This window comes from Quercus robur, chromosome 2 (assembly GCF_932294415.1).
Source record: "Quercus robur chromosome 2, dhQueRobu3.1, whole genome shotgun sequence".
NCBI classification, from domain to species: domain Eukaryota; kingdom Viridiplantae; phylum Streptophyta; class Magnoliopsida; order Fagales; family Fagaceae; genus Quercus; species Quercus robur.
Window position 1 is genome coordinate 64,940,264 of NC_065535.1, and position 27,806 is coordinate 64,968,069.

The 27,806-nt window shown below is 34.3% G+C and overlaps 3 protein-coding genes across 10 annotated transcripts; 1 reads left to right on the forward strand and 2 right to left on the reverse strand.

Annotated features, from left to right (window-relative positions):
- The first annotated feature begins 2,801 nt into the window (after positions 1-2,801).
- LOC126714493 (LRR receptor-like serine/threonine-protein kinase RPK2) lies at positions 2,802-7,194 on the forward strand. 2 transcript variants are annotated; one of them, XM_050414661.1, is made up of 3 exons: positions 2,802-6,391; positions 6,700-6,811; positions 6,930-7,194. In XM_050414661.1, exon 1 carries the CDS (start codon positions 3,129-3,131, stop codon positions 6,309-6,311), a length of 3,183 nt encoding a protein of 1,060 aa, XP_050270618.1. In that variant the 5' UTR covers positions 2,802-3,128; the 3' UTR covers positions 6,312-6,391; positions 6,700-6,811; positions 6,930-7,194. The 2 variants fall into 2 exon arrangements, with proteins under 2 accessions (XP_050270618.1, XP_050270617.1); XM_050414660.1 differs by having other exon boundaries at positions 2,803-6,391; positions 6,744-6,811.
- Positions 7,195-7,426: 232 nt separating this feature from the next.
- Positions 7,427-14,715, reverse strand: LOC126714494 (uncharacterized). Of its 2 annotated transcripts, none has more exons than XM_050414664.1 (15): positions 14,363-14,715; positions 13,569-13,663; positions 13,374-13,487; positions 13,050-13,154; positions 12,808-12,879; positions 11,869-11,981; positions 11,362-11,496; positions 10,842-10,913; positions 10,364-10,451; positions 10,197-10,268; positions 10,006-10,106; positions 9,554-9,671; positions 8,904-8,963; positions 8,661-8,771; positions 7,427-7,821 (listed from the first exon to the last, which is right to left on the reverse strand). In XM_050414664.1, the coding sequence occupies exons 1-15, from the start codon at positions 14,457-14,459 to the stop codon at positions 7,816-7,818; spliced, it is 1,359 nt and encodes a 452-aa protein (XP_050270621.1). In that variant the 5' UTR covers positions 14,460-14,715; the 3' UTR covers positions 7,427-7,815. The 2 variants fall into 2 exon arrangements, with proteins under 2 accessions (XP_050270621.1, XP_050270619.1); XM_050414662.1 differs by having other exon boundaries at positions 7,427-7,849.
- A 459-nt stretch (positions 14,716-15,174) lies between these two features.
- Positions 15,175-26,867, reverse strand: LOC126714495 (uncharacterized). 6 transcript variants are annotated; one of them, XM_050414667.1, is made up of 16 exons: positions 26,486-26,867; positions 25,797-25,891; positions 25,576-25,689; positions 24,318-24,422; positions 24,100-24,171; positions 22,155-22,267; positions 21,639-21,770; positions 20,934-21,002; positions 20,347-20,434; positions 20,151-20,222; positions 19,971-20,071; positions 19,430-19,547; positions 16,325-16,396; positions 16,109-16,219; positions 15,656-15,749; positions 15,175-15,543 (listed from the first exon to the last, which is right to left on the reverse strand). In XM_050414667.1, the coding sequence occupies exons 1-16, from the start codon at positions 26,580-26,582 to the stop codon at positions 15,524-15,526; spliced, it is 1,473 nt and encodes a 490-aa protein (XP_050270624.1). In that variant the 5' UTR covers positions 26,583-26,867; the 3' UTR covers positions 15,175-15,523. The 6 variants fall into 6 exon arrangements, with proteins under 6 accessions (XP_050270624.1, XP_050270622.1, XP_050270626.1 ...); XM_050414665.1 differs by having other exon boundaries at positions 15,175-15,553; XM_050414669.1 differs by having other exon boundaries at positions 15,623-15,749; positions 26,486-26,866.
- Positions 26,868-27,806: the final 939 nt, after the last annotated feature.

Here is a 27,806-nt window from a genome sequence, read left to right on the forward strand (position 1 = left end):
TAGGAACATTAGTAAATTAATAACTTTTATTTTTAGAAATAGGACAATATTTTGGGACATCCCAAAATGGAATAGAGGACAAACAAAGTGGGACGGAGGGAGTACATTTTTTAAGCATCTCATCCAATCTCTTAAATTCTTTCTTCCAAATAGTGTAATGAATATTTTTTATTAATCACACGTATCACAGTAAAGTGTAGTTCCTTAATTTCTCTCTTCAGTTAGTTAAAAGTCTATGCCAACTGCCAAATTATGTTTTCTGAAGTCACACTCACTAGACAATAATCAATATACTTCATATCAGGGTCCCTTTCACTCCCCGAGTTTTAAAGTCCTTGTAAAATTGGATTGGCGTGAAAATTCCAAAAAGAAAGTTACAGGTCAAGTGGTCAATGCCTCAATGGTTCAATTTATTTTGGTCAGGAGGGGATGCACTGAAGAAAAGGCCAATCTTGGGGGGGCCTATATTAGTAGGTGAAAGATTCTTATTTCTTTTCCCAACTTTTTTTTTCATTATTTTTTAAATCAGATTTCTTTTTCTTTTTTCTTTTTTTCTTTTTTTTTCCTTTTTTTTCCTTTTTTGAATTAATACTAAGAAACTGGCAGCTGACAAACATTCAGCTCGATTCTTGGCTCATGGTCTCTTGTGTCCCCAAGGAAATGTTCAGCTTCCCTTGGCCTTGGGTTTGGGTTCCACTCATTTCGATTATTGTAATCTACATTTCACACAAATCCAAACAAAACCTCTCCCATTTTCTTTTTTTCTTTTTCTTTTCTTTTTTGGACCTAGAAAAATGAATGCCTAGCTATCATGCAAATCCATATCCAGATGACACACACATTGATTATTAGATTTGTATCATCATGTATGCAATGGTGTAAGTTGTAATGCATGCTTCTGGGGGAGTATAAGATATTCATGCATAATGCATGCAAGCACTTTATATACAATAAGGGACCAGCAAAATCAATCAGATAGAAAGTATATATAGTCATTTGTTTTTGAAGACAGGTTACAAAGGGATTGGAATGGTCGCCTTTTTATCGAAAAGTGAAGGAACTTTTTTGATATGTTTGTTTATATATGCATCTTGGGAAATAGAGGCTTCCATTATTATTTTGTTGATTCACACAGTGGGTCATGTGAGCCTTCTAAGCAAGAAGCAAGAAATCCACCCAATCCTTTATGACAATCAGCAAGTTGCACTGCCTTTTGCTTGAACTCCAGGACATTTCTTGTGGTGACAACCAGGCCATTAAAACTACATGAAACCCCTAGACATGTAACTAAATGAGCAACCTAGAAAAAAAAATGTAACTAAATGAGCAAGCTCATAATAGTTTACAAAAAAAGTGTAAAAGAGTGAGTAGGGAATCCCTAAATTAATATTATCACTTTTTTGGGGAAGGGGGTTTCGTGGTAAATCCCTTCAATCATCGGTTCATGAATGTAATAAACCACTTGAATGCATTCACACTAAGTTAGACGACCCCAAATAAACCTATAATAAACCCTAAAAATAATTCACATAGGTCTATGCACCTATCAGCTTATACATGCCTAAATTAATATTATCATTGTTTGGGGGAGAGGGGGGTTTATGGTAAATCCCTTCAATTACCAGTCCATGAATGTAATAAACTACTTGAGAACATTCACACTAGGTTAGATGAGCCCAAATACACGTATAATAAACCCTAAAAAAAAAACTCACATTGGCTTATGCACCCATTAAGCAAAATAAAATTTTGCTACAATACTTCTAAAAAAATAGAGAACATTGTAGCTTCTCTACATGAATATTTTATTTATTTATTCTCTCTCTCTCTCTCTCTCTCTCTCTCTCATATCTTGAAGATTTGAAGGACACGATGGGAAAAACAAAAGATTGAAACCTCATCGACAATCGACAGTTGATATGATGATTTCAACGACGATGGAGGTAGTGGCTCTAGTTTTAAGGTAATATTTAAGTCATTCATCCTTTAGGTAGCATCTGTGAGTTTCTTTATCAGCAACATGATGTTTTGCGAAAATTACACTTTACTAACCTAAACTATACTTCTTTATACTTTGCACTCTAAACTTTTCAAATACATGCTTTGCACCCTAAATTATGATTCTTATTACACTTTGCACGCCAACATCAAATTTACTGCTAACTTGGATAGAAAAATATGGTACCACATGAAAATACCTAATTGTCATCTCTTAAAAACAAATGAGAAATTATATTTTACTTCTCTAAACTATAATCTTAATTACACTTTGCATATTAAATTTTGAATTTTCATCCAAGTTACGTAGTAAACTTAACATCAAGGGTGCAAAGTGTAATAATAGTCATATTTCAAGGTATATTGTGCATTCGAAAAGTTTAGGGTGTAAAGTGAAATATAAAGTATAGTTTAGAGTGGTAAAGTATTATTTCCCTTAATTTATCCGTGGGTTTAATTTGTGTTGTGAGTTGATATGTGGGCTTGATTTGGGCATGGATTTAGACTGAGGTTCTATTTGTTTGCAAATGAGGCAGAGGAAAACTAGAGGGAAAAAATATTGAATGTTATAAAAAAAAAAATGAATATTCAAAAATAAAATTTAGAAGTGTTTTGAAAAATAATTAATTAAATTATAAAAATAGGTTCGAGAGAAAATGTAACATAAACCAATGTGAATGCAACCCAACTTTTATACTTTCTAGTTTCTAGTGGTATTATTCTAAGTTTGAATTTGAAATATTAAAAGGCAAAAAAGAAAAAAAAAAGGGGGTCATGCATGTGAGACAAACACCGTTCTGTACAACTTCCCGGTCCTTTCGCCGGCTATTCTTTGTCTTGTTGCACATTAGCCTCTGCTAAAAAGTGCTTATCCCAACTTTAACTTCTTTCTCTCTTTCTTTCTCTCTGGACACAAAACTCTTTCTGCTCTTGCAAAACTTTACTCAACACACTAGCAAACACAGCAACACCAAACAAACAAGAAACAAATCTTACTATAATCTCTTTCTTTCTTTCATACAAAGCTTTACAGCTTCTCACTTTGCTCTCTCACTCACAGCAAAGAAGTACTTGCTGACATTTGCTGCAACACTACTTTCTTTCTTTCTTTCTTGACAACAATAATTACAATGCCTCTTCCATGGCTTCTAATCTTTTTTTTCTCTTCCTTCACCAACCCACCTCTCATCACTTCTTCAATCCTCTTTCCCAGTGACGCATTGTCCCTCCTGAGCTTCAAAAACTCCATCACTCTTGACCCTTCTAACCTCCTCTCCACATGGACCCCATCCACCAACCACTGCCACTGGTATGGCATCACTTGCCACAGGGACAGAGTCATCTCCTTAAACCTCACAAACACTTTGGCCAAAGACTCTGCTCTCTCTGGAACAATCTCAGCTTCCATTGCAAACCTCACCCAGCTCAGAACTTTGTCCATTCCCCACAACATGTTCTTTGGTGAAATCCCAGGTAGCAGCATCGGAAAGCTTCGGTTTTTGGAGGTTCTTGAGCTTCAAGGTAACAACTTTTCAGGAAATATTCCGACCCAGATAACCCGTCTTTACTATCTTAGCTTGGTAAATTTGTCCCATAATTCACTTTCGGGTCCCATACCCAATAGACTGATTGGTTTGAGAAATTTACGAGATGTTGATTTGTCCCATAATCAGCTCTCTGGTAGGATTAAAATTAGTGTAGATAGTTTGAGTAAATGTAAGTTGTTGAATCATTTGAGGCTTTCTCACAACTTTCTGACTGATTCTATTCCACCTGAGATTGGAAATTGTTGGAATTTGAGGACCCTTTTGCTTGATGGGAACATATTTGAAGGCCGGATCCCGGCCACGATTGGCCAGATTTCTGAGCTCCGGGTTCTGGATGTTTCTAGAAATAGCCTAACTGATAAGATCCCACAAGAGCTTGGCAATTGCAGGAAGTTGTCTGTTCTTGTGTTGACTAAGGTTGACTCTGGGTCTGGTTACAATGAGTATAGCTTGGTGGATAGTTATGGAGTTGAATTCAATGCCTTTCTTGGGGGTGTTCCTTCTGAGGTCTTGTTGCTTCCCAGCTTACAGGTTTTGTGGGCGCCTAGAGCGAATCTTGGTGGCCGGTTACCTGGTAATTGGAGTGATTTGTGCTCGCTGAGAGTCCTCAATTTGGGGCAGAATTATATCACTGGTGTGGTACCTGAAAGTCTGGGGTTGTGTACGAATCTCAGTTTCTTGGATTTGAGTTCAAACGCTTTGCTGGGATACCTCCCTACTCAAATGCGGGTTCCATGTATGGTGTACTTCAATGTCAGCCGGAACAACATCTCTGGTTTTCTTCCAAGGTTTGAGAATGGCAGTTGTGATGCTTCCAGGATGATCTCTCATGGGCAATATCCTAATAACCTAGATAAGGAAGATATTCAAAATGCATACTTTAACATTCCTGTTTGGGGTTCTCAGAAGAATACCTTTTATGGACTGGGGTTGGGAGAGAATAAAGAAATCATTCATGATTTTAGTTGGAATAGCCTCACTGGTTCACTACCTTTGTTCTCTCTAGGCGAAGGGTTGTTGGCAACCAATTTAAAGTTCACATACAGATTGTTACTGAATGATAACAAGTTCAATGGGAAACTTCCTGGCCAGATAGTTTCAAACTGTAATGATCTGGATAGCTTTTTGGTTAACTTGAGTGCTAACCAACTATCTGGTGAACTTCATCAAGCACTACTTCTTGACTGTCTACAGCTGAAAGAGTTTGAAGCAGCACAGAATCAGATCGGTGGATCAATTAGCCCTGGTATTGGTGGCTCTATGATGCTTCAACGTATTGACTTAAGTGGAAATAAACTGTTTGGACCTCTTCCTTATCAATTGGGGAATCTGAAAAATCTGAGATGGATGCTTCTAGGAGGAAACAAGTTAACAGGAGGAATCCCTTTTCAATTAGGTAATTTGACTTCTCTTATGGTTTTGGACTTATCTCGAAATGCTCTAACAGGAACTATCCCTGCAAGTTTGACAAATGCCTCAAGTCTTGAAATCGTGTTGCTCGATCACAATGGGCTTTATGGGGACATACCTTCATCTTTCTCAACTCTAACTAATCTTACCAAACTGGATGTTTCTTTCAACAACCTTTCTGGTCATATCCCACATCTTCAGCTCCTGAGTGATTGTGATTCCTTCCGAGGGAATAGATATCTGCATTCTTGCCCAGATTTATACTCTGCCTCACCTGCTGGGCTTCCGGTTTCACCTGAAGTTCAAAATTCGCCCAAACAAAGAAAACTGAAGTCTGCCATAATTGCTGCTGTAACCTCTGCTTCTCTTGTACTATGTGTACTCCTAGTAATAGTTCTTGTCATTATTTTTGGGAGGAGAAAGCTTGGTAGACTCGCTAGCTTGAGAAGGAAAGTAGTAGTGACCTTTGCAGATTCTCCAATTGAACTGAATTATGATAATGTGGTTAGAGCTACTGGGAATTTCAGCATGCAGAATCTTATAGGTGCAGGTGGCTTTGGGTCAACTTACAAGGCAGAATTGGTCCCAGGTTTCCTTGTAGCTGTGAAAAGGCTCTCTATAGGTAGGTTTCAAGGCATTCAACAATTTGATGCAGAGATAAGAACATTAGGAAGAATTCGACACAAGCACCTTGTAACTCTTATTGGATATTATGGGGGCGAGGCTGAAATGTTCCTAATTTACAATTATCTTTCTGGTGGAAACCTTGAAACCTTCATTCACAACAGGTCGGCCAATAATGTACAGTGGCCAGTTGTCTACAAGATCGCAATTCACATAGCACAGGCTCTTGCTTTCCTTCACTACTCCTGTGTTCCTCGGATAGTTCATCGGGACATAAAACCTAGCAACATCCTGCTTGATGAGGAGCTTAATGCCTATCTGTCGGACTTTGGGTTGGCTAGGCTCCTTGAAGTATCTGAGACCCATGCCACTACAGATGTTGCAGGCACCTTTGGGTATGTAGCGCCAGAATATGCAACCACATGCAGGGTTTCTGACAAATCAGATGTTTATAGCTTTGGTGTTGTTCTGTTGGAACTGATCTCAGGGAAAAAGTCACTTGACCCATCATTTTCTGAGTATGGGAATGGGTTCAATATTGTGGCATGGGCTAAGTTGTTGACCAATGAAAATCGTTCTTCTGAGCTTTTCCCTCCTGAATTATGGGAAACAGGGCCTAAGGAGAACCTGTTAGGACTCTTGAGGATTGCATCAACTTGCACAGCAGAGGCACTTTCTGTTCGGCCATCAATGAAGCAGGTTCTTGATAAATTGAGACAGTTGAAAAATTAAAAACGACACACATTAACTAGCACTGGATTGTGATGGGAAGGTGAAGTTGCTCACGTCTACAGGATATTCCTTTCATTGAGGTGATCAACCTCATCTAGAAGCTCATTTTAGAAAATGCTTATGTCATAATGCAATATTTGTGCACGCACACACACATGCATGCATACATACACATTATATACATGAAGATAAACTTGAAAATCTTTATATAACAAATTTCACGTGAATAATGACATCGAATACCTTAAGTATTCTGCTTATTTTCTCACTTCAAATCAGTATAATAAATGCACATGTAATCTTGCTCATGTTTCATTATATACAATCTGTTGGTGTGTGTGCTTGCACAATGTTCACTTCTTATGTTAAAGTTGGGATATATTGACAGGGAAATGAGATGTGACTTTGTGAATTTTCTGGGATTGTTTATAGGTAAGATTCCATTGGAATTGTGGCTGCCAGGACTCATGTCTTCATAATCCATCTTGCCCACCATTAAGGTTGTAAATGGTTTCCACGAACTTTCTTTTTAGTCTTTAATCTTAGTTTGTACTATGATAATTTTCTCAAGCCTCGTTATTAAAACTTTTTACCCCTTTTCTGCGAAATCAATGGCAGGTTATTGCAGCTGTAGAGCTTATGAAATCTTCACCTGAAATTTGTGGTGTACAAATCAGTCGTTGGGACTCATTATAACCATTGCAGTGGGCCTATTTATTTCATTGCAATGGACCTATTCACAGGATTCAACAATTTTGAACTGTCAACATTTAAATACTCATTGTATATAGAAAATCTCTTTGTAATTACTTTCCCTAATAAAATATCACTCTATGCAATTTCTTACCCCAAGTCAGCTTTAAAATGGCTGAGTTAAGATCAATGTGCATGGCTTTGGTTTACTTAAGTAGATTATCCACATCATATGCACAACAAGTGATAGTTTTGTTTCTCTTTTCTTGGTTGTCTGATCAAATCTATAATGTATCAACCATTATAAAGAGATCTGGGGCTAGCAATATTATCCAATCTGAAGCCATTAAGGTGTTACAGTTCTTTAATAAATGAAGAATGAAACTCAGCCAAATATCATCTTTTCAAACAAATAGATTTTAGCATTGCTAATAGAATCAAAATTCTGGAAACTTTAGACTGATGTGCTACAAAATATGTTACATTTCAAATGAACAATGAAATTTTGTACATATAGACTCATGAAAATTGAACTTCCAGTCCCTGGGGCACTGGCTTGGCAATTGGTGGTAGGTTGGATGGGTTAGGCAAGGTCTTAGATTCAATCTCACCAACCAAAAACTTTATACATTCTTTGTCAGTATTGGGCTGCTTGAAAGCAGAATATCACCTCTAGACCATTAGACTCTATGCTAAAGCAGAAGAGGAAAAAGAAAGAAGCCTTCCAGACAGCATCAAAGAGTGCTGTCACCCTGTTTAGCAGTAAGTACAACCTCCTCCATGGTGGTGCCGATGATCTCATTAGCATGCTTCAAATCTACACATACATAGCTTCCCTTAGAATCCTAAGATCAATTACTCTCCAAGTTAGAAGAGGCACTAAGCCCACAACACAAACACAACGAACAAGCAGAGAGGGAAATATGCATTACAAAGAATAGAGTGGAGAGAATTAAATCCTCTGGTAGGGACACCATTATTGCTTGTGTAGATTTTAATTTAATAATAAGAAATAGTTTAAGGGGTCATTGCCTAGTATGATGTTGAAAGTCCTGGGCTGTTAAGCACTAGTGCCCAAGTTGGTTGTTGAGAAAAGACCTTATATAGATATGTTAAAACTGTTGTGAAAAGGCCTTAATGTAAATATGTTAGAATTGCCGCTAGACGTTCCTTCCTACAATCTTGTTTTGGCAGGACCAAAATTGTGTGACGGCCACTTAAGTAAAATCAGTTTAACCCTCATATAGGCACACAATGAAAGGAGGAATAGACTATAAAGTATACACTTCCATTGAGAAAAGTACAATTTTCACACACGCAATAACAATCAACTATTCGTGTAAATGGGATCATTCACATGAATGCCAGAATAAATCTGCCTACTCTGTATGATAATAACTTCTCACTGATATGAGCAAAAGAAAAATGGATTAGTCCCTCCTTATTTCCATTGCTTATAAAATCACTTTAAATGAAAATCAAAGGTCCAAATATATGAGATCTTCGAGAAATTTATTAAATCAGTGAATATTTATTGCATGTAGAAGACAAACTCAACATACTGATGGTAACATTGCACTGAAATTGTCAATTTGATAAAAATAAAATAAAAAATAAAAAAGTGAAAGAAAAATAAGAAAGGAAAGAAAATCTCACCTGAGCAACAATACCTAATTTCTCTAACTTTTGAACAGCATCATCCACATCAAAATTACAGCTTTCATTAAATTCTTTCTTAATAAGTTCTTCACACCACACATCAAGATCCTACTTAAGATTTCCACAAAGTTACAAATCAGCAATGCCTTAAAGAACCTACATTTCCTCTAGGAATCATGAATTGAAAAAAAAAAAAAAAGAGAGAAGAAGAAAAGAAATCAGCATCAAAGCTATGCTTACCTGTCTTGTAGCTTTTCCCCACTTCATCAGCATAAAGAATGAAAGGATTACCTCTTTGACCTGGACATACAAATGAGCTAGTGTAAGCATTTGGAGGTTGTTTTTCATCAAGTTTGAGAAACAGGTAATAGACTTGGTGGATTTGAGAAAAAATATCACGAAAAATGCTTTTGGAATTTATTTATCACTATAACTTAAATTTGAAACACAGCTAAAAGATCAAATATGTGGAGTGTGTTTACCAAGTGCAGAATATGATTGTTCTCACAAATTAGTAATGATTATATATTTTGACCCTTAACATAAGGAAATAATAACCCTGTTGCCTAAAATTCACCGTAAATTGAACAAAAATAAAATAAAATAGGTCTGTAATCAAAATTGCTGTGAACAATAGGTTTACTAACACGGTGTAGAGCAATTGACTCTCAAGTCTTGGCTTTGCCATTTTTATCTTAATTCCCCATTTCTTTTCTTCCATATGCATGTGCTTGGCCTTGGTGTTAGCTTGATATACATTGCCAGGACTGTTTCATAATAACTTGTGTTTTTGGAAAAATTGGTTTCCTTAATTTTGTGATATTACATACAAATTATAAGATATATTTTTTGTATATTGAATGGCAAAAAAATTCTAGCATACTACTTACTTCCTGTTGAATCACCTCATCACACAAGTGAAGAAGAGTTCCCCTTCCACTATCTAGTTGTTTGTCATACACAGACTGTGTGATTAGGCTCTGATATGTAACTAAGTTTTGCTGAAACCTGCATGTAATATTAAAAATTAGAGGTATGTATCAATTATAGCAAGGCATATAACAGAAAAACTCGGAAATATGTAGCAGAATCCCTGTCCCAAACATGATTTAGAGTAATGTCCAACCAAGGAGAAATCCTCCTCAGCAAGTTACTCTGATCTAGTTGTACGCATCTAACATATGGAAAAGGTCCAGCTGAGTGTATTTTCTGAGCAGTCCCATTCGATGTCAGATGTGATCAACACCCATAATCTATGCCATATATCCATAGCATCCAGATCCAGAAACACAATCACTGACATGCACACATTTAAACACATAGGAAGAGGAAGATACTTTACGAGAAATATGTTTTGACACAGTAACCGATCACTGCTGAGAGGATAGCAAATATGACCAGGATATCTGCTTTGGGCATGCTAAGTGAACTAATAACAGTAACCTGATAAAAAAGATTATGCATGTTAGCAAGAAGAACCAAAAAATAACAACCATGAAGTACATTAAATTTCATGGATATGCAATAACTGACCAGTCCTATTACAGCAGAAACAAGGAACTTGACCCAGTCCATTGGAGTTAAACTTGGATTTCTCTTTTCTGGCTGTTAAAGGATAAACTTCCCACGCCAGGTTAGAGAGAGAGAAGGGCAGGGGGACAGAGAGAGAGCGAGAGAAGAGAATAAAACTAAAAACTCACAAGTACAATTTCCAAATCAGCCATTGGAATGTTCTTGAAATGCTTCACATATATACCCCGTTTATTTTCCTTTTTGGTATTTGCCCGCCTACAGATTTACGTTTCCATTAGAAAATGGTGATTTATTTTTCATGATATTTTAAAAATTAGAATTGCATATCATAGACAAAGAGCCGGTAAGTTTGAAGGAAATAAGAATGAATTCCAGGCCTCATGACTGAATCATCTATAAAAGTATCTATGTTACGCAACAAATCCTTCTCAAAGTGCCTTCATTTGGAACAAAGTGAAAATACAAAATTCTCAAAATAAGAGACAACCATAAATATGCTTTTGATAATTTTTTTGACAACCACGAGTTTATTGCTCTTTTGTTCAATAAGGAAAATCAACTTGATTTGAGTGAGATAAATATATGCTTCCATACAGCCATCTAAAACCACTAACTCAAGAAAAATTACATAAAAAAAGCCAATACCTGTAGACAACAATAATTCTATCAAATGTGGGTTCTTGAATTGTAATCTTGCTCAGCAGCTTTGAAAAAATACTGGGACAGACAGAAGAAAGACATCATAAATTATAAGAAATCGTAGTTAAGTAACTCCAACAACACATATGTCCATTTTCAGGTTGATAAACCAGATTGCTGAAATCATTGCCGGGCTAGACTATTTATGTATATAAGCACCAATGGAAGGATTTAAATTTCTGCAATCTTCCATGAAAAAATTGCAGTTTAGTCTTTGAAAAAAAATCTCAGCAAAATTGATGTATAACCACATATAATCATGACATATAATTTGAACACAAGTGTAAACTATTTATAAGTAAGCCAATTCTGTCAATTGGAAATTTTCCATGTTGGCATTTCTTTATCACTTTTTTCTTTCCTGGTTGGTAAGTTTTAAACCTAAGACCTACCCCAATCTTTTAACACTTCAGCCAAAATCAGACCATAAATAACTAAATCTGAATTATCAAGTTGCCATTTGAACCTGAGTTTCATATTTTCAACACGGATCCGTTCAACATATAAGTCATCTTGCTCTGCTTCAGTGCTAATTTCAATAGATTCTTTTTTATCATTTTTAAACTGTGGTCTTGACTTTCTGAACAAAACTCTTTTCAACCTGCCACAAAAAAGAAACAGAATAATTATAGAAATTCACAAAATAAGTACAGAAGGATGAGAGCTCAGATTTATATTGAAAACAGTTCACATCCTAAATGCAAAAAAAAGAGAGCTCAGACTTATAGTGAAAGCAGATTCACATACTAAATACAACTCTCAAATCAGGTAAGTTCAGATTTCAAGAACAAATATTGATCACTAATTTCCCTAGGTCAATGTAATAGCTCAATAACACAAACAATTGAATATTAATAATAACATTCCAGTATAGCTAAACGTATGAAATAAGCAATATTGTAGAACATTTAGGTTATTGTTTTGCAATCCAATAGAAGCAGTCACTTTCAGATACATCAATATAAGTACGTACCCAGTCACTTTCAGAAAACATCTCCACGCACGCACAATAATCGTATTTACTTTGGATTTGAAAAAGTAACCAGTTGTATGATCAATCCCAATGCCACGTCTGAAGATTATGTACTAGAAGGAAAAAGATGGATCGCATCAGTTCTATGAGAGAGAGAGAGAGTACCCCTGACTTCAAACAAGTATATAAGGTAAAAAAGGAGAATGGTATTCCATTACTACATTCATTACAACTATTGTGCCTCCAATTATCTGGGGGCCAACCATAGTGCATTTGCAATTACTCACAAAAAAAACTTGCATTCAACAAAGAACTATATAGTCCTTTTTTATTATATATTTAAGTAAAAGTTTTCTTGAAAAAAAGAGGAGAGACCTCGTGTACACATTAATATGATTCTAGTCACCAACATGCCAAACTTGATTGCATGACTTTCGTCTGGCAATAAGCTTTTATCTTGTAAAGATGACATTTGAGTATTTGACACATCACAGCTTTTAATGTAGTTTGATATCATACAAAAAATTTAATGATGACCTCAAAATCATTTCTTTGAGGAAATTCATAGAGTTACTTTATTTCGAAAGGTGGTTATTGTCTTAGAAGTGCAGAAAAATAGTAGATTATGGTCTGGAGGAGTCTAAGGTTGGTTTATTAGTTCATCAAACTAAGATTATTTTGCAATATTTACGTGATTTTGCGATAATCAGGTTTTCTGAGTTATATTGGCTCCCCAACTTAAGCCAACATAAATTCTCCCACCACCTCTCAAACAAAATAAAATCCAATGAATTATTAATTTCCATACAGATTTTTTTTTTTGGGGGGGGCCCGGGGGGGGGGGGGGGGGGTGTGACAAAGATCAATTCCCACAAAAATAGTCAACCAAAAGGCACATAAATCAAGTTGCAATATCTTAAACTGGATTGAAAGCAATACCTTATCAGCAAAGTATGGAAGGTTGTCATGAGGATGCTTCGTAAAATACGTTGTCAAAAGCCTTTTATCAAGCTATATTCAGCCATAATAGAAAATGAAATCAGAAATGCAAAGAAACGTGACAGTTCCCAAATAAACGTATTTACAGATGCTTGACTATACTGTGCATGATGTTTCAAAATGTTGAACTGTGTCTATAATGTAATGGGCGGCTCAATAGACATGTTAAAGTAGTTTCGCACCATAGATTCATCGACTACGATAGGCAGATTTAGGCGATATTGTGCAGAAAGAGCAACCTCAATCTCATCATCTGTTGTTATCCTGAAATTGCTCTTATCCATCACCTGTATAGAAGGGAAATGTTGGAAAGTTTAGATGAAAGCCAAGTGGACTCTGAAACTCCAAACAATAGATTATTGTAATTTTTTATGATGCCTGATTTGGTTCATTACTGGAACATAGACGACCTAATCTTTTTTCAAATTATAAACAATAGTTTCAAACAAAGAGCAAATAAGAAGACACCTTAAGAATTTCACAAAAAGTTGCAGCAGCCACATTACCTGAAATAAGTGCATCAGGAATTTGATTTCAAATTCATCAACTTCTTCAGGAGTTAGGTTCTGTTGCTCCAATTTCTGGGCCCCATGGATTGGGTCAAATAAGGTGTATAATTGCTGCAACATAACCAATCTGATTAAGAGTTCTGAAAATAGATAAAAATTTTGATCAATGAGGCCTTGAAAAAATGACAATACCATCATATCCTCAAACTGTAGAAGATACCAAGCTCGAATTGTGTATTCAATTCTCTGGCAGAGTTTTAAAAAATCGGCTCGGTCAGAAGTTTGTTCTGCACAACATATAGAACTCAATTTCAGTTATACAATAAATAGGATATCATAAATTAATATTGGAAAAAAAAAAAAAATTTGCAACTTGGCATGGCATAAGAGAAGATATAATTGAACCTTGTTGCTCTTGGAATCATTTAGTGGTTTCCTATACAAAGGCATAATCAAGTTTAAGTAAATAGCATCTACCTTAGTTCTATATTGTCAAAACAATCTTATATCCCACGTTTTAAAAACATTTAAGAATCAATTTTGCAGCTAAGAAAACCAAAAAAATATTCATCCTTGGAAACTAAAAAGGGAGTTCAGGCATAAAAAATAAAATAAAAACATGTTAATATGTCTAGGTCGGTTGAGCCCAATAGTCTGTTGTACCTTGCACTTGTATTGCTTTTACCATGTACTACCTTAACTAATAAACCTATCTAGCCAGATTATATAAAGTTGATTGTGTACAATAACTATTCTCAAATTTTCTAACATGGTAAAACAGACAATGCCCATTTATCAGATGATTCGGAAAAGAAAAAGAAAAAGAAGCAATTAATTCCAGCCACCCACAAAAAAGATCACAACACCCATTTAAAGATGGTGAAGAACAATCCCACGCATGCGAATATATGTATATAAATGTATGTAGGAACTCGAATGGTAAGTATGTAGTTATGAATGTAGTGTTAAAGATTTGTAGTAAATACCTAAGAGGTTGGCCAAGGAGCTTATAATCTTTGGCTTCTGGATTGGAATCACTGATTCCCTCTCCAACTGTATGATATCCTTTTTCTTTTTTCCCATCTTTTTGTTTTATTACACCATAAACAACATGCATAACCCACAACCTTAATTGGTAAAAGCTCTCTCTCTCTCTCTCTCTCTCCAACCGCCTTGAGAAAAGGAAGAAGAAGAAGAAGAAGCCAAGTAGGCATTGTCTGAGAGAGACAGCCACTCTTTTCGGCGGGAAATTCTTCTCGGTAGTTGCTAATTGTTACATAGTAATGAACAAACTGGACTGCCACGTGTCTTCCTGCGGGTTCGGACACTCTCAACTCACTCCCAACGGTTTTAGTTTGTTGCTGTTACTAACTTTCAAAGGTGTCTTTTGCTCTAAAACTAAAAAAGCTTCCACATATTAACAAATTCTCTTTTACAAATTTCCTATAATAAATTTATCAAATTGATGTGTCAATTTTTAAACACAAAATTATAAAAATAATTCAAAATTTTATTTATTGTCACATTTACTTTTGCAGTTGCACTCTCCTAAAAAATTATTAATTATGTAGTATTCTCTCCTTTCACATGAATGGTAAATCTCACACCATGACTTTAATTAGCGTGACTACTATTAGCATATGAGAGGAAAGAGAACCACGTAATTACACTTCAACATATTGAATAATTACTCTCGCACTTGTATTTAAGCGCCAAGGCAATTGCCACTTGTTTCGCTTCTATACATAGAAGACACTCATTGAGCTTCGCTTATCTCGAAGTTGTTAACTGGAATCACTGGATACGAAAATGGTGACTTTTCTCTTTAAAAAAATAAAGTAGAATATATGTTTACATATAGATAAGATTCAATGACAAAAATCAACATTGTTCCTCTATTAACATTCCAAGCACATTACATTCTCAGACACTGGCAAGGTAACAGGCACACAAATTTAAGGAGGGGGGGGGTGGAAGGTGGGGTAGTTTGTGAATGAAGTTATATATATTAACAAACGGTTGAAATAGAAGATCAATTGAAAGGCATAATTGCGTAAAGCCGCCTATCTCTGAGAACTCTTTCTGTGTCGTCACCACCAAAGAGAACCGAGCACTCTTTATGTGTTGTCACCATCAGAGAGAACCATTCATGGGCTGTTCTGAAGCTCTATAATCACCTGCAATTAAGTCTTAGAGCATTACTAGTTTGAAGCACAGTTTTACAGATATAAGCAACAGAAGCTCACCATTTCCAAGATAGCATCAAGGAATAGCATTACCCTGTCTTGCCATAAGGACAACCTCCTCAGTGGTGGTGCCAATGATGTCATTAGCCCGTTTTAGCCCCGTGCAGAAATATCGTCCAACACTATCCTGAATTTGAAATCAAGTGTCAAGTCAGAGAAGATTCACACAATAAAGCAGCATTTAAATTAAACCCCCATAGGCAACAAAATGTGTAACATTTCTTAGTCCTCCACATATAGCCTTGGAGAAACTATCACTGCAATCAATGAAATGCAAAATTTGATAAACTTTAGTATGATGATTTTTTCACACCTAATAGGTGTAATAAACAGTCCCAATCATCCACTCGCTCTTTTTTCAAGGTCTTTTTAAGATCATATAACTCAGAATGATGTCAACAACAAATTGATAATTTTATTGAAAATTAAATATCCACTAACAGCACCCTCAAGTTTGATAAGGGAATAAACTGTAGGGAGTCTCACCCGAGCAACAATCCCTAGCTGCTCCAACTTGTGAACTGCATCATCCACATCAAAATTACAGCTCTCACCAAACTCTTCTTTTATTAGTTCCTCACACCGCAGATCAAGATCCTATTTCACATTAACAAAAAGTTACATCAATAATGCCACAAAGAATCCACATCCTTTATCCTACGATTACTAGGAAAATGACTAAAAAGGGTACAGAGAGCCCACGGTGATACATGCCTGTCTTGTAGCTTTGCCCTGTTCCATCAATACAAAGAAAGAAATGATCACCTCTTTGACCTGCATGATCATAAATGAGGGGCTGTAAGAATTTGAAAATGTATAATTGCATATAAGATATTCCTCAATCTGGACTAATGCTCAAATAAAGAGATTCAAAATGTTAAAATGAGCATACAAATGTACCATGTAGCGACAGCATGTCCCATTATAATGGCATCAGTCTGTCCAACCTTGTTAGTTATGTCAAATATGACAAGAGTTCCTATTCATTATATGCAAAACAAAACTCAAAAATCAAACCCTGAATTCATGCAAGTTCAGACAACTAATTCCAATTATTTATCTTGATTACCATGTTCTACACTAGTAATTAGTTCCAACATGAACCATGGATATGAAATACAAGATCCAATATATGACATTATAATGAAGTTTAACAACTTTAACATGTGTGCTTATTTGTCTTTCTGTGTCTATTTTGAAATTTCTTAAATATGACCCACAATAATTTAAGGGCAAAATGTAAAAATACCCCCTGAAGTTCAATAATTATTTTATACATCCTTCTTCTCACAATATGAGGACCCCACCACTACGGGGGGCCCACATGTTGAGATAGGAAAGATGCATATACCCGATGCAAAAGATACCTCGAATTGATGTACTCTCAATTTAGTTTTATTGACCCCTCAGATATCGTAAATGACAAAATTAATCCCTCTGTCTCAATTTGTCAATTGCAAGTCATGAAAAAGTGTTCAAAAGTGGTAAAAAATCATTTTTTAATAAGATTTAAGAAAATACTCATCTTAAATTATAATCTAATACAAATTTCTTTAAATTAAGAAACAAAAATGTGTTTCGTTAATAAGAAAACAAGAAAATGAAGGAAAAATAAAGGAATAAACTTTGAATCACTAAAAAACAATTGAATATTGATAGAAACATTGATTACAAAATAATAATAAATAAATAAAAACAGGAACAATTTATTTTTTTTCCTGAAAAATATATCCCCATCTTATTTTTTTAATGAATGAGAAATTTTTTCATTAAACACCAACGATACAAGAAGTACCTTGAGCTTCAAACTGCAGGTACAGAAAAACTTAGAAATAACACTGATATGAAGCCAAAAACCACAATAGAATTTACTTCAACAATCAACAAAGTAATAAATTAATACTATATAGTACCAAACCACCACCACTGACAACAACAACAAAGCATTAGTTCCAAAGTTTGGGTCAGCCACATGTAATTTTTCCTCCATTCTATTTTATCCAAATTCATACTCTATGTTAATTCCTTGATTGACATGTCATTTTTTACTATTTCTATTGATATTATTTTGTCTTCCTCTACACATTTTTGTTTCTTCAACTTGAATCAACTCACTCTTTCTTACCAATGTATTAGTCACTCTCCTCAGAACATGACCAAACTAACTCAAATGACTCTCCCTCATCTTTTCATCCATATGGGGCTGCCCACCCAATCTTTAAGCGAATTTCCTAATTTCGAATCGTATCTTTCTATGTATTTCCATGTATCCATCTTAGCATCTTCATTTTAGATACTCATTTTTTAATATCACTTTCCCAAAATTTCCCACCAACCAAACAGATCTCTCTCTCTCTCATTTTTTTTTAATTAAATTTTAGAAAAAATATTAAATTTTATTTTAAAATAATATTATTATAATTTAAAGTGAGTATTTATTAAAAATTATTTTTTTAGAAATGTATTTTTCACACGAGCACTTTCTGTCACTCACAATTGGCGAAAATGAGACAAAATGGTCGATTTTTTCATTTCCGATACCTCAAGCATCAATAACACTAAGGGCACATTTGGTAGCAAATTATAATAGGAATAATAATCATTATTATTGGGAATAAAAGGTGTTAGAATGGAATAACTAAACCTATTTATAGGTTTAGTTCTAAGTTGTAACATTAGAATAACACTCAAGATCTATATTTAGGAAATATCTTATACAATTATATTTACTTAAAAAAAAAAAAAAAAAATTTCAAATTTGAGATAAAGGTTATTTTTTATGAATTTTTATTTATATAATTGTTATGTGCATATGAAACTTTGTATTTGGATATATATTAATTTTGAAAACAATTACACCTACTAAGGAATAGTTATTACAACCATTTTAGATAGAAATAACTATTCCTAAGGAATAACTATTAGTTGTAATAAATATGCAACCAAATAATCAAATAGCTATTCCACATGAATAGCCATTCCATTATAGGACCTATTACAACATACCAAACATGCCCTTAAATTGAGAGTCAAAAGGTCTACTTGAAATTAACTCAAATCCCATTGGGTCTTTTTACATTTTTCCCATTTTTCCAAACAGAAAAGACTTTCATGTTTTCCCTTACGATTATGCATTCCCTCAAGAAAGATTGAATGTGATTATAAAACCTAAGTAAAGAATTGCACATTGATTGGGTATGTGTTTGATATGGGTATATGTACTTGTTTTTTCTCTCTATCTAGTAACTTAAGCTTACGGGTTTAGACACCCAAACATGGTATCAAAGCTCAGTTTGTTTAATTTTTGGACTCTGCATGTTGGGTCATCAGAAAGTTTGTCTTGGATTTTGGTTTCTGTTAAGCCTGGATGGGAGAGGAAGTGTTGAGAAATCATATATCAGTCAAATATGTTCTTAATTATAGGCACATATACTTGATGGGTCTCCCCATCTTGTAGATTAAACTTTTAAGTTGGATGCTCTCAAAATCATTTAATTGGGCTTTGCACTCCTCGTTTCTTTTTGGATAAGTCAATATTACCAAAGAGAAGAAAATGAGAAGGGAGTATCCAAGAAGTATCATTTGACATAGATACAGCACCTTCCTAGAAGCATTCATGCTAGTACACGCCTTTCTCTCTCTTTTAAGAGTAGATAATTTACAAAGCTTTGATTAGTTAATTACTCTTCCTACGAAGTATTTTAATCAATTTGAACCATTATTGCCTACTACAGAGAGAGAGATAGAGAGAGAGAGGCGCAGTCAAGTACTACTGAAAATAAAAAAATTCATCAAGTAGCTACTTACTTCCTGTTGAATCACATCATCGCACAAGTGAAGAAGAGTACCCTTTCCACTATCCAGTTGTTTGTCATACATGGACTGTGTTATCAAATTCTGATACGCAGCCATGTTTGCTTGAAACCTACAGGAAGTTGAAGAAAGGATAGCCACATTAGTAATTCTAAAATTCATATATGAAGACTAACTAAACATTAAAAGAAACAGCAGCACCAAGTTATTACACAAACAGCCTGCCAGTGGCATAAAGGAACTAGTGAATATGCAATCAGTACTCAAGGGAAAATACATAATCAGTGAATCCAACCCATAATTCTTTGCTCAGAAATTATCCTAATCTGACTAACCTATTATACAGCATTCAAGGAGAGAGAGAAAATATACAAAAGATAGATAATTATTTGACCAGATTAACTCCTCACACAAGGATTTTATCAATGGAACCATAATAGGATAAATCAGAATTCAGACTCACTACCATGTGCAACATTCATGGTCATCCATATGCATTTAACTCAAAGTAAAAAATTAAAATGGAATACTTAACGTGAAGTATGTCTTAGCACAATAACCAATCACTGTTGATAGAACAGCAAACATGACCCACATATCAGCCTTAGGCATTTCAAGAGAACTAAATACTGCAACCTGTAAAGAAAGACATAGTAAGCCATTTAAACAAAATGGGGGAAAGATAAGAACAGTACAACAAATGAATTACACTGACCAGCCCAACCACAGCAGATACAAGGAACTTGACCCAGTCCATTGGAGTTAATCCAGGATTTTTCTTTTCAGGCTGTAGAAGGAAAAAAAAGTTCCAATACTAGGTCAACAGTTGGATGAACATCAGAGGAAAAATAAGGCTACAGAGTAGTTAATAAACCAGAGAGAGAGAGAGTGAGTGCAGGCCAGTGACTCACAAGAACTATTTCCATATCAGCCATTGGAATGTTTTTGAAATGCTTCACAAATATTCCTCGTTCTGTTTTTGATGTCGTACTTTCTTGCCTGAATTCATTTCCTCCTTAGATGTCAATACATTACTTTCATGGTCTTCTCCAGATTAGTTTCAGAGTGCATCAATTCCATATAAAGATCTAGTTAGTCCCCTCAACCCAACCCTCACCTCACATCCACAGCCAACCCCCCCCCCCCCCCCACCCCCCCACCCCCCACCCAAAAAAAAAAAAAAGAAGATAATCCCATATCTTATTGAGATTTAAGAGTAGAATCTTCTGCAATATTGAATGTATCCTGCCCATTTCCTCTTTCAAGAAGATTAATCTTCTCAAGTAAAAAAGTTTTGAGATTTCTAACACTTTCATTGATACAATTTAACCACCACCATCAATATCCATCATCAACATGCTCAAGATTAAAATAAGATAATCACCTAATTGATTTAATTTAGAATGCATAAGAACATGTATTGATTCAACAATGCAAGGAATTCTTCATAATAACATGTTGAGAAGCAATATATATAAACCAAAAAAAAAAGCAGTACCTGTAGACAACAATGATCCTATCAAATGTAGGTTCTTGGATTGTGATCTTGCCCAGCAAATTTCTAAAACTGGAGAGTACAAAATTAAACATGTCAGCAAGTTAATTTCAGCTTCTAGAGTCTAGACTGATATTTAACCAAAATCAAAATCTTACAACCTTGTATGCAATTGATCTTTCAGCTTTTAACTTACACAACTTAGTGTTAATTAGGAGTGACCAATAAAAGCCAGAGAAGAGGTTATAACCCTTGATCCAGAGGTGACTAAAGCATGTTGAATGGACAAGAAGACCAAATATTCCCAAATATTCCAGTTCCAGAGAAAAGTTTCAGGATAGTCAACAGTTATTCGTTAATTGCCTATCTCACTAATTAAATGGAAATTGCAATTCTTGGATTAACTCAAGAAATCCCAAGTGATCAAGAGCAAGGGCAGACCAGAATCATTCAAACTGCTTAGGACGGCAACCATAGAAACCCAGAGTTTTTTTTTTAATTTTTTTGCCTTACAACAAGTGGGGAGGGGGGATTTGAACCCACATTCTGCTACATGGGAGAACACAGTAATGCCATTGAAACACAAGGCTCTTAACAAAACCCAAAGCTATAATACTCAAACAAGTTCCATAATTACTCTGTCAGCATAATAACTGCAATATGGTATTCATTAAAAAAATAATGCAACATTGAGAAGTTATATAAGACCTTAATTCCATATTTTCGAGACGGATCCGTTCAACAAATAGGTCTTCCGCATCTGCTTCAGGACAAATATCATCTTGCTTCTTTGGATCTTTCTTATGCTGTCCACTTGACCTTTTAAAAAGCTTTTCCAGCCTGCATGTGCCATACACCCAGAAAGATTAAAAATATGTTTAAAGCAGGTTAAATTCAAAAGGATTAGAAGTAAATACAAAATGAATTAATTCACATGCTAAAATAATTGTCAAATCTTACAAGTTAAAAGCTTATGAACCATAATACTTACTAAGAGTAAAAGCTATTTACTCAATGGTGCCAATGCCAGCACATACAAAATTATCCCAAATATGGTGCAACTGATGTTTCATATTAAATATTAAACATGGTTAAATGACCTTAAAATGTTGGGTATTTATATCAAAGCTCTTTATGAGTCCATGAATGTTCTGCCCCCATTAATATATTAAGACCAATCAACAGATTTTATTTGTTTATAATATGGTCCAAAAAATTACTTACCTAGTTAGTCTCAAAAGATATCCCCAGAAGCGACCAATGATCATATCCACTTTCTCCAAGAAAAAGAAATCAGTGGTCCGATCAATTCCAATACCACGCCGGAAGATAATGTACTACAAGTAAATAAAAAAAACAATGCATATTAGCTTGAGAGAGAGAGAAGAGTCAATTAGTAACCCAGCATCAAACATGTATAAAGAGTAGCAAAAAACTAGGGTTTCTATATATAGTATTTACCAATGTAAAATAATTTTTGTTTTATAAGTACCAATCCAAATAAAATGTCATCTTTCAATAATTTCAATCCAGAAACAGAAATCCTACTCAGCCACTTGTCTAAGAACATGTATTCAAATAAAGTCTACATCACTACCATAAAAAATAAAAAAATAAAAAAAAATAGAACAGTCAATACAATCAAGTTGCCCAATTGAATAAACACGGTTGATTCTAGTTTTCGCATTGCTTGATGTGGAGTATTTGAATTGAAAGAAATGCTAGATGTTTTGGGGGTTGTGAGCAATCCTTGCTAGAGATTAAGTCTTTCTTCTTACATACTCTCCTTGTTTGGAGTGTGGCTCTGTCACATTTTTCTTGTTTTTCCCTTCCTGTTTTACTTGATCATTGTAATTTTGTCTCTTGATTTTTGCCCCCACAATACATCCCCAATGTACTTGGGTTGGCTATTTTTTCTCTTAATAAAATTTTTCATTACCTATCAAAAAAAGAAAAAAAAGAATTTGATATAACATCAAATTACACAACCCTCTTAGCCATTAACATCTTGAAAGACCAAACAACTTGAAACTAAGTATTGAGACATGCATATAACATGAATAAGAAAGAGAAAACCCAAGCATGGTGTCTCTCCAACTTCAGTGGGACTGTGTATTAAGATAAGCATTAAAGAAGATTAAGAAAGAAACAACCCATGCATGGTGTGTCTCCCCTTTTTAAGGAGGTCTTATGTTCAATGCATTATGGTTGTGGGGCTAGGGATTATCATTTTGTTCTGAAAAAAAAAAAAAAAAAAGGGAGAGGGGAGGAATGGTTCTATTATCACCCTTCCAACTGAGAACAAGGGAATCTCACTCTTTGCTTTAACTTCAGAATGAGAGTCATTCTTCTAGTAATGGAGGAGTTAAATAGAAGTTTGGGGGATGGGGTAGGGAGGGGAAGACTATTGTTTCATCAACTTAAGGGTATTTTTCCTATATAATATTCATTCCATCCTTCTAGCAGATAAGATGATGACCATCCTATGATGGGATTTGCATGATGCTGTATCACGCCTTGGTTGCAAGCATTGTGATCTATAGATATTTGACTTCTGACTGCTTGGTTCATTCAAGATTCAAAGATGGACACTAACATTTAGCACAAGTAGGAAGCAGTATAATAAAGACAAACAATGTTTTTCCTTGAATTTATTTCAACCATGTTAGAATATTGGTTAAGTGATTAAATTCACCATTTCCTGACATTTCAAGCCTTTGGGATAATTGGTAATTTATCATGGTATCAAACCAAGTTGTCTTAAGTTCGATCTCTGTCTCCACTCTACCTCTCATTTAAAATGTCAAAAAATCCACTTGTTGGGCTGCAGCGCCACAATTACTAAGGAAAGTGTTAAAATATTTGGTTAAATGATTAAATTCACCAATTCTTGAATCCTGACAACTTAAGCTTTTAGGATAATCAATAATTTATCAAACCACAATATTAGTTAGCAGTTTTATGGAACATTTTTGTGGTTAGCTCAACTATCTTTCTTAAGATCATACATATGAGCAAGCAAGACCCAATAATGCATCAAATTCTTCCCCATTCCCCCGTCCCTTCTCCCAAACCTGTCCATAGGAAAACTTTTCCCTACAAACAATTGAGACTCGCAAACCAGTCATTTCCAGCAAAATTTCCCCGTTTGAATTACTTAAAGCAATACCTTATCAACAAAATCTGGAAGGTTCTCATGATGATGCTCAGTAAAAAATTTCTTCAAAAGCTTCTTGTCAAGCTACACCCAGCAAAAACAAAAAACATTAGGATCAACTAATGTAAAGAGCACATGAAAATATCCAAAGGTACCTCCTGACACAGTTATTGTGCATGTTTATACACATTCAACTAGGTAATATTAAATAGATATGTTTAAGTACAAACCTTAGATTCATCAACCTTGATTGGAAGATTTAAAAGATACTGCCCCGAAACAGCAATATTAATTTCTTCGTTAGTCGCTATCTTGAAATTGCTCTTTTCCATCACCTGTAGAAATAATAAGAATTTTCTCAAAAATCCATTTCTAGCAGTACATTGGTGGCCAAGTTAGATACATAAAATTGTATGGTTTCATTTAGTGGAATGCAATGTTCTCAACTCAGCGTAAGTTCTCAATGATTATCCAGAACTTTATTAGCCACATAACCCTAAAACTAACCTATTTACCCCAACCATATTTTTTTACCCCTAATTTTCTATGCTGTGCAAACAATAAATAGGCTTTTCCTTTAGAGTTTGAATATGAAGCTTTCTTTACTCAAATCTTTATTTGAGTTGTTGAATGCCTCCCTCTCTACTTTCTGTTGATAATATGTTTGAGATGCTTGATAGTTGTTTATTTTGTGCTTAGTGTCAGTGTACTCTGTGTAGATGGTTAACCTTTTTGAGTTATTTTAATGAAAAATTTACATATCAGAAATATGTACTGATCAAGGATGGAAATGAAAAATGTTGAAGAATTCAAAATACTCTGATGTCTAAGAAAAAAACAACAAGACTATTTGACAAAATGAGTCACAAATTAACACTATAGGCATGTCGCATAGACATGAAATGTCCCAACAGAACTGAATGGTTTTATTGCAAACAAATTGTTAAATTACCGATTGTCCTAAAAGCTTAAACTATTGAGAGTTGGTAAATTTAATCATTTATCCACATACTTCAAACACTCCCCCTCACGTATGAGCTCAAAAGTAATAATAATTCAATTTCAAAAGAGGAGATAGTTCAAGACTTCAACTATACATTGTGTGTATCAAATCACTCCTAAAAAATTACATCTCAAGTTCAAAAGATCTAAATTTCTAATAAAGGAGAGGACGGGATGCTACCCAAGGCATGATTTCTTGTTCTATGAAGAATGCATTTGCTTTGGTGTTAATCTCCTATGCTCAATGAGGGTCAACATGTCTATACTATAAATGAAATATTGATGTAGCAATTTATGATTAGGAGTCATCACTACAACTAATGCTTTGGTAAGGGTTTCTCAATATACATACTATGAGTGAATTTTTTTTTTCTTTACTTTAAGAAAGACAATCATTTAAGATGATACATGCCTTTTACCCTTTCTATCTTTTGGTTGGGTTGAAATACAATCAACAAACAAAACAAAAAGAAGTCACCATAATACCTGCAATAAGTAAGTCAAGAAATTCTGTTCAAGTGAATCAATTTCTTCAGGTGATAGTTTCTGCTGTTCCAATTTCTGAGCCCCATGTACAGGGTCAAAGAGGTTGTACAGTTGCTGTAAACACAAATTACAAGAAAATATAAAAATATAGGGGTTGAAATCAAATAATAAATATAGCAATGGAGCCTATCTGCCAAGAGGACCAAGAAACAAGATAATACCATCAAATCCTCAAATTGTAGAAGATACCAAGCTCGAATTGTGTATTCAACTCTTTTGCAGAGCTTTAAAAACTCAGCCCGGTCAGAATCATGTTCTGCAAAGTGTTCAAAAAGCAAGGTACAGTGAAGATTAAAAAGGAACAGCATGTTGGAAAAATGAGCCAATAAACCCTTGCATTAAATTTTTTTTTTTTTTTTCAAGTGAACAGACAGAGTGAAAGTTAAATTTAATTTTTCTATGATGAAAAACTAATTCAAACCCATAGTTTGTTTTCAAGAAACAAACTCATTCAAGATTACTCATGTGTGATTCAAAAACTGGAGGATTTTCATACTAAGGCTGAATGTAATTAAGACCTAAACAAAAGCTTATACCTATATTGCCACATTTCCTAAACCCCAGAAGTAAATATGGATAAAGTGCAAGACAGCAAATTTAGCAAATAACTGATTGACACTTAAAATATTTAGCAAACCTGTTGCATATTAAAACAAAAACAAAAAACTCAATAGCAAAATGAAGCAAAGCAACAAACTCAAAATCTAGTAGCAGACAAAATACAGCAATACATGGTCAAAAAATACCACAACCCATTTTGAGTTACGGAGAAACAAGCACAAATTTGAAAGAAAACCCACCAAACATTGAACAATGAGGAACCCAGAAAGGAATAGAACAAAGTGAATACCAATGAGGTTGGCCAAGGTCATGACAAGCCTGGGCTTGATAATTGGAATCACTGATTCACGCTCTAAGCGAATCACATCTTTCGTCTTTCCACTCATTCTGTGCAAACAAGAAAAATATCACACTGAACTTTCTCTGTGTTTCAGAGGGTCAGAGGCTTCAGTTTAAATAAAAAGGGAGACAGAGAGAGACAGGACAGTGGAGGAAGGATACAGTAACTGAAAGAAAAAAAAGGCTTATTGAAAACAAAAGGCAGAAAGTAGAATTATTCGTGAGATTAACAAGAGGGTTTTGTGATAAAATCCATTTCCATCATGAAAGGGATTGGTATTTCTCTGTGACCAAGCCACATTTTTTTTTTTTTTTTGGTTCTGTAACTGCCACAATAAATCTCTGTGCTTTTGATTTCCAGAGTTTTTACTTTTTACAAATGCCGATGTTTTGTTTTTTAATGCCGACTTTTAACTCTCCTTTTATTCTTTTTGTTTGAATAAATGCCAGCTACCGACTCTCTTTTTTTTTTTTTTAATAAAATCATAATAGGTAGAAAACTATAACTTCTTTTTTTCTTTTTCTTTTTTTGTCAGTGTACTTAAGAGTATTTTCTAATTGATAATTTTAAAATAACTTTAATATTATTTTTATAAAAAATATAAAAATTTATCAAAAAAAACCATTTGTTCTATAACTATTGCAAAATATCTGTATTTTTTATTTACAGAGTTTTAGGCCCTGTTTAATAAAGTAGTTAAACAACATATTTTCAGTTTTTAAACAACATTACATACTTTTTCATACACTTTTTCACTCACACGTATTTCAAAAAACTACAAACAACATTACTCAAACTCCTCTACCAAACAAGCCCTTAACTTTTTACAAATGACAGTGTCTATGTTTTAATACCAACTTTAACTCTCCTTTTTTTTTCTTTTTGAATAAATGCCAAGTACCACATTTTTTGTATTTTATATAAAAGGTAAAAAATTAACTTTTTTTTTTGTTAGGTGTTCTTAGAGTATTTGGTAATTGATCATTTTAGAAAAAAATTAATACTATTTTTATGAGAAATATAAAATGTTTTAAAAAAATTGTTACTTCTTCTTCCATAAAAAGTTTTTATAAATAATTCTAAACTAATATTCTCAAAGTGTCTATTAACTTTTTCCTTTTTTTTAATGAAAACTCAAAATGTAAATAAGCTCTCATAAAAAAAAAATTAGGCACTAATAATAAAAAATTAAAGTTTTTTCTATAAGAATAAACAAGTTTATTGATTAAACTTGCAAAGGGTAATCATCCCCAAAAAAAAAAAAAAAAAA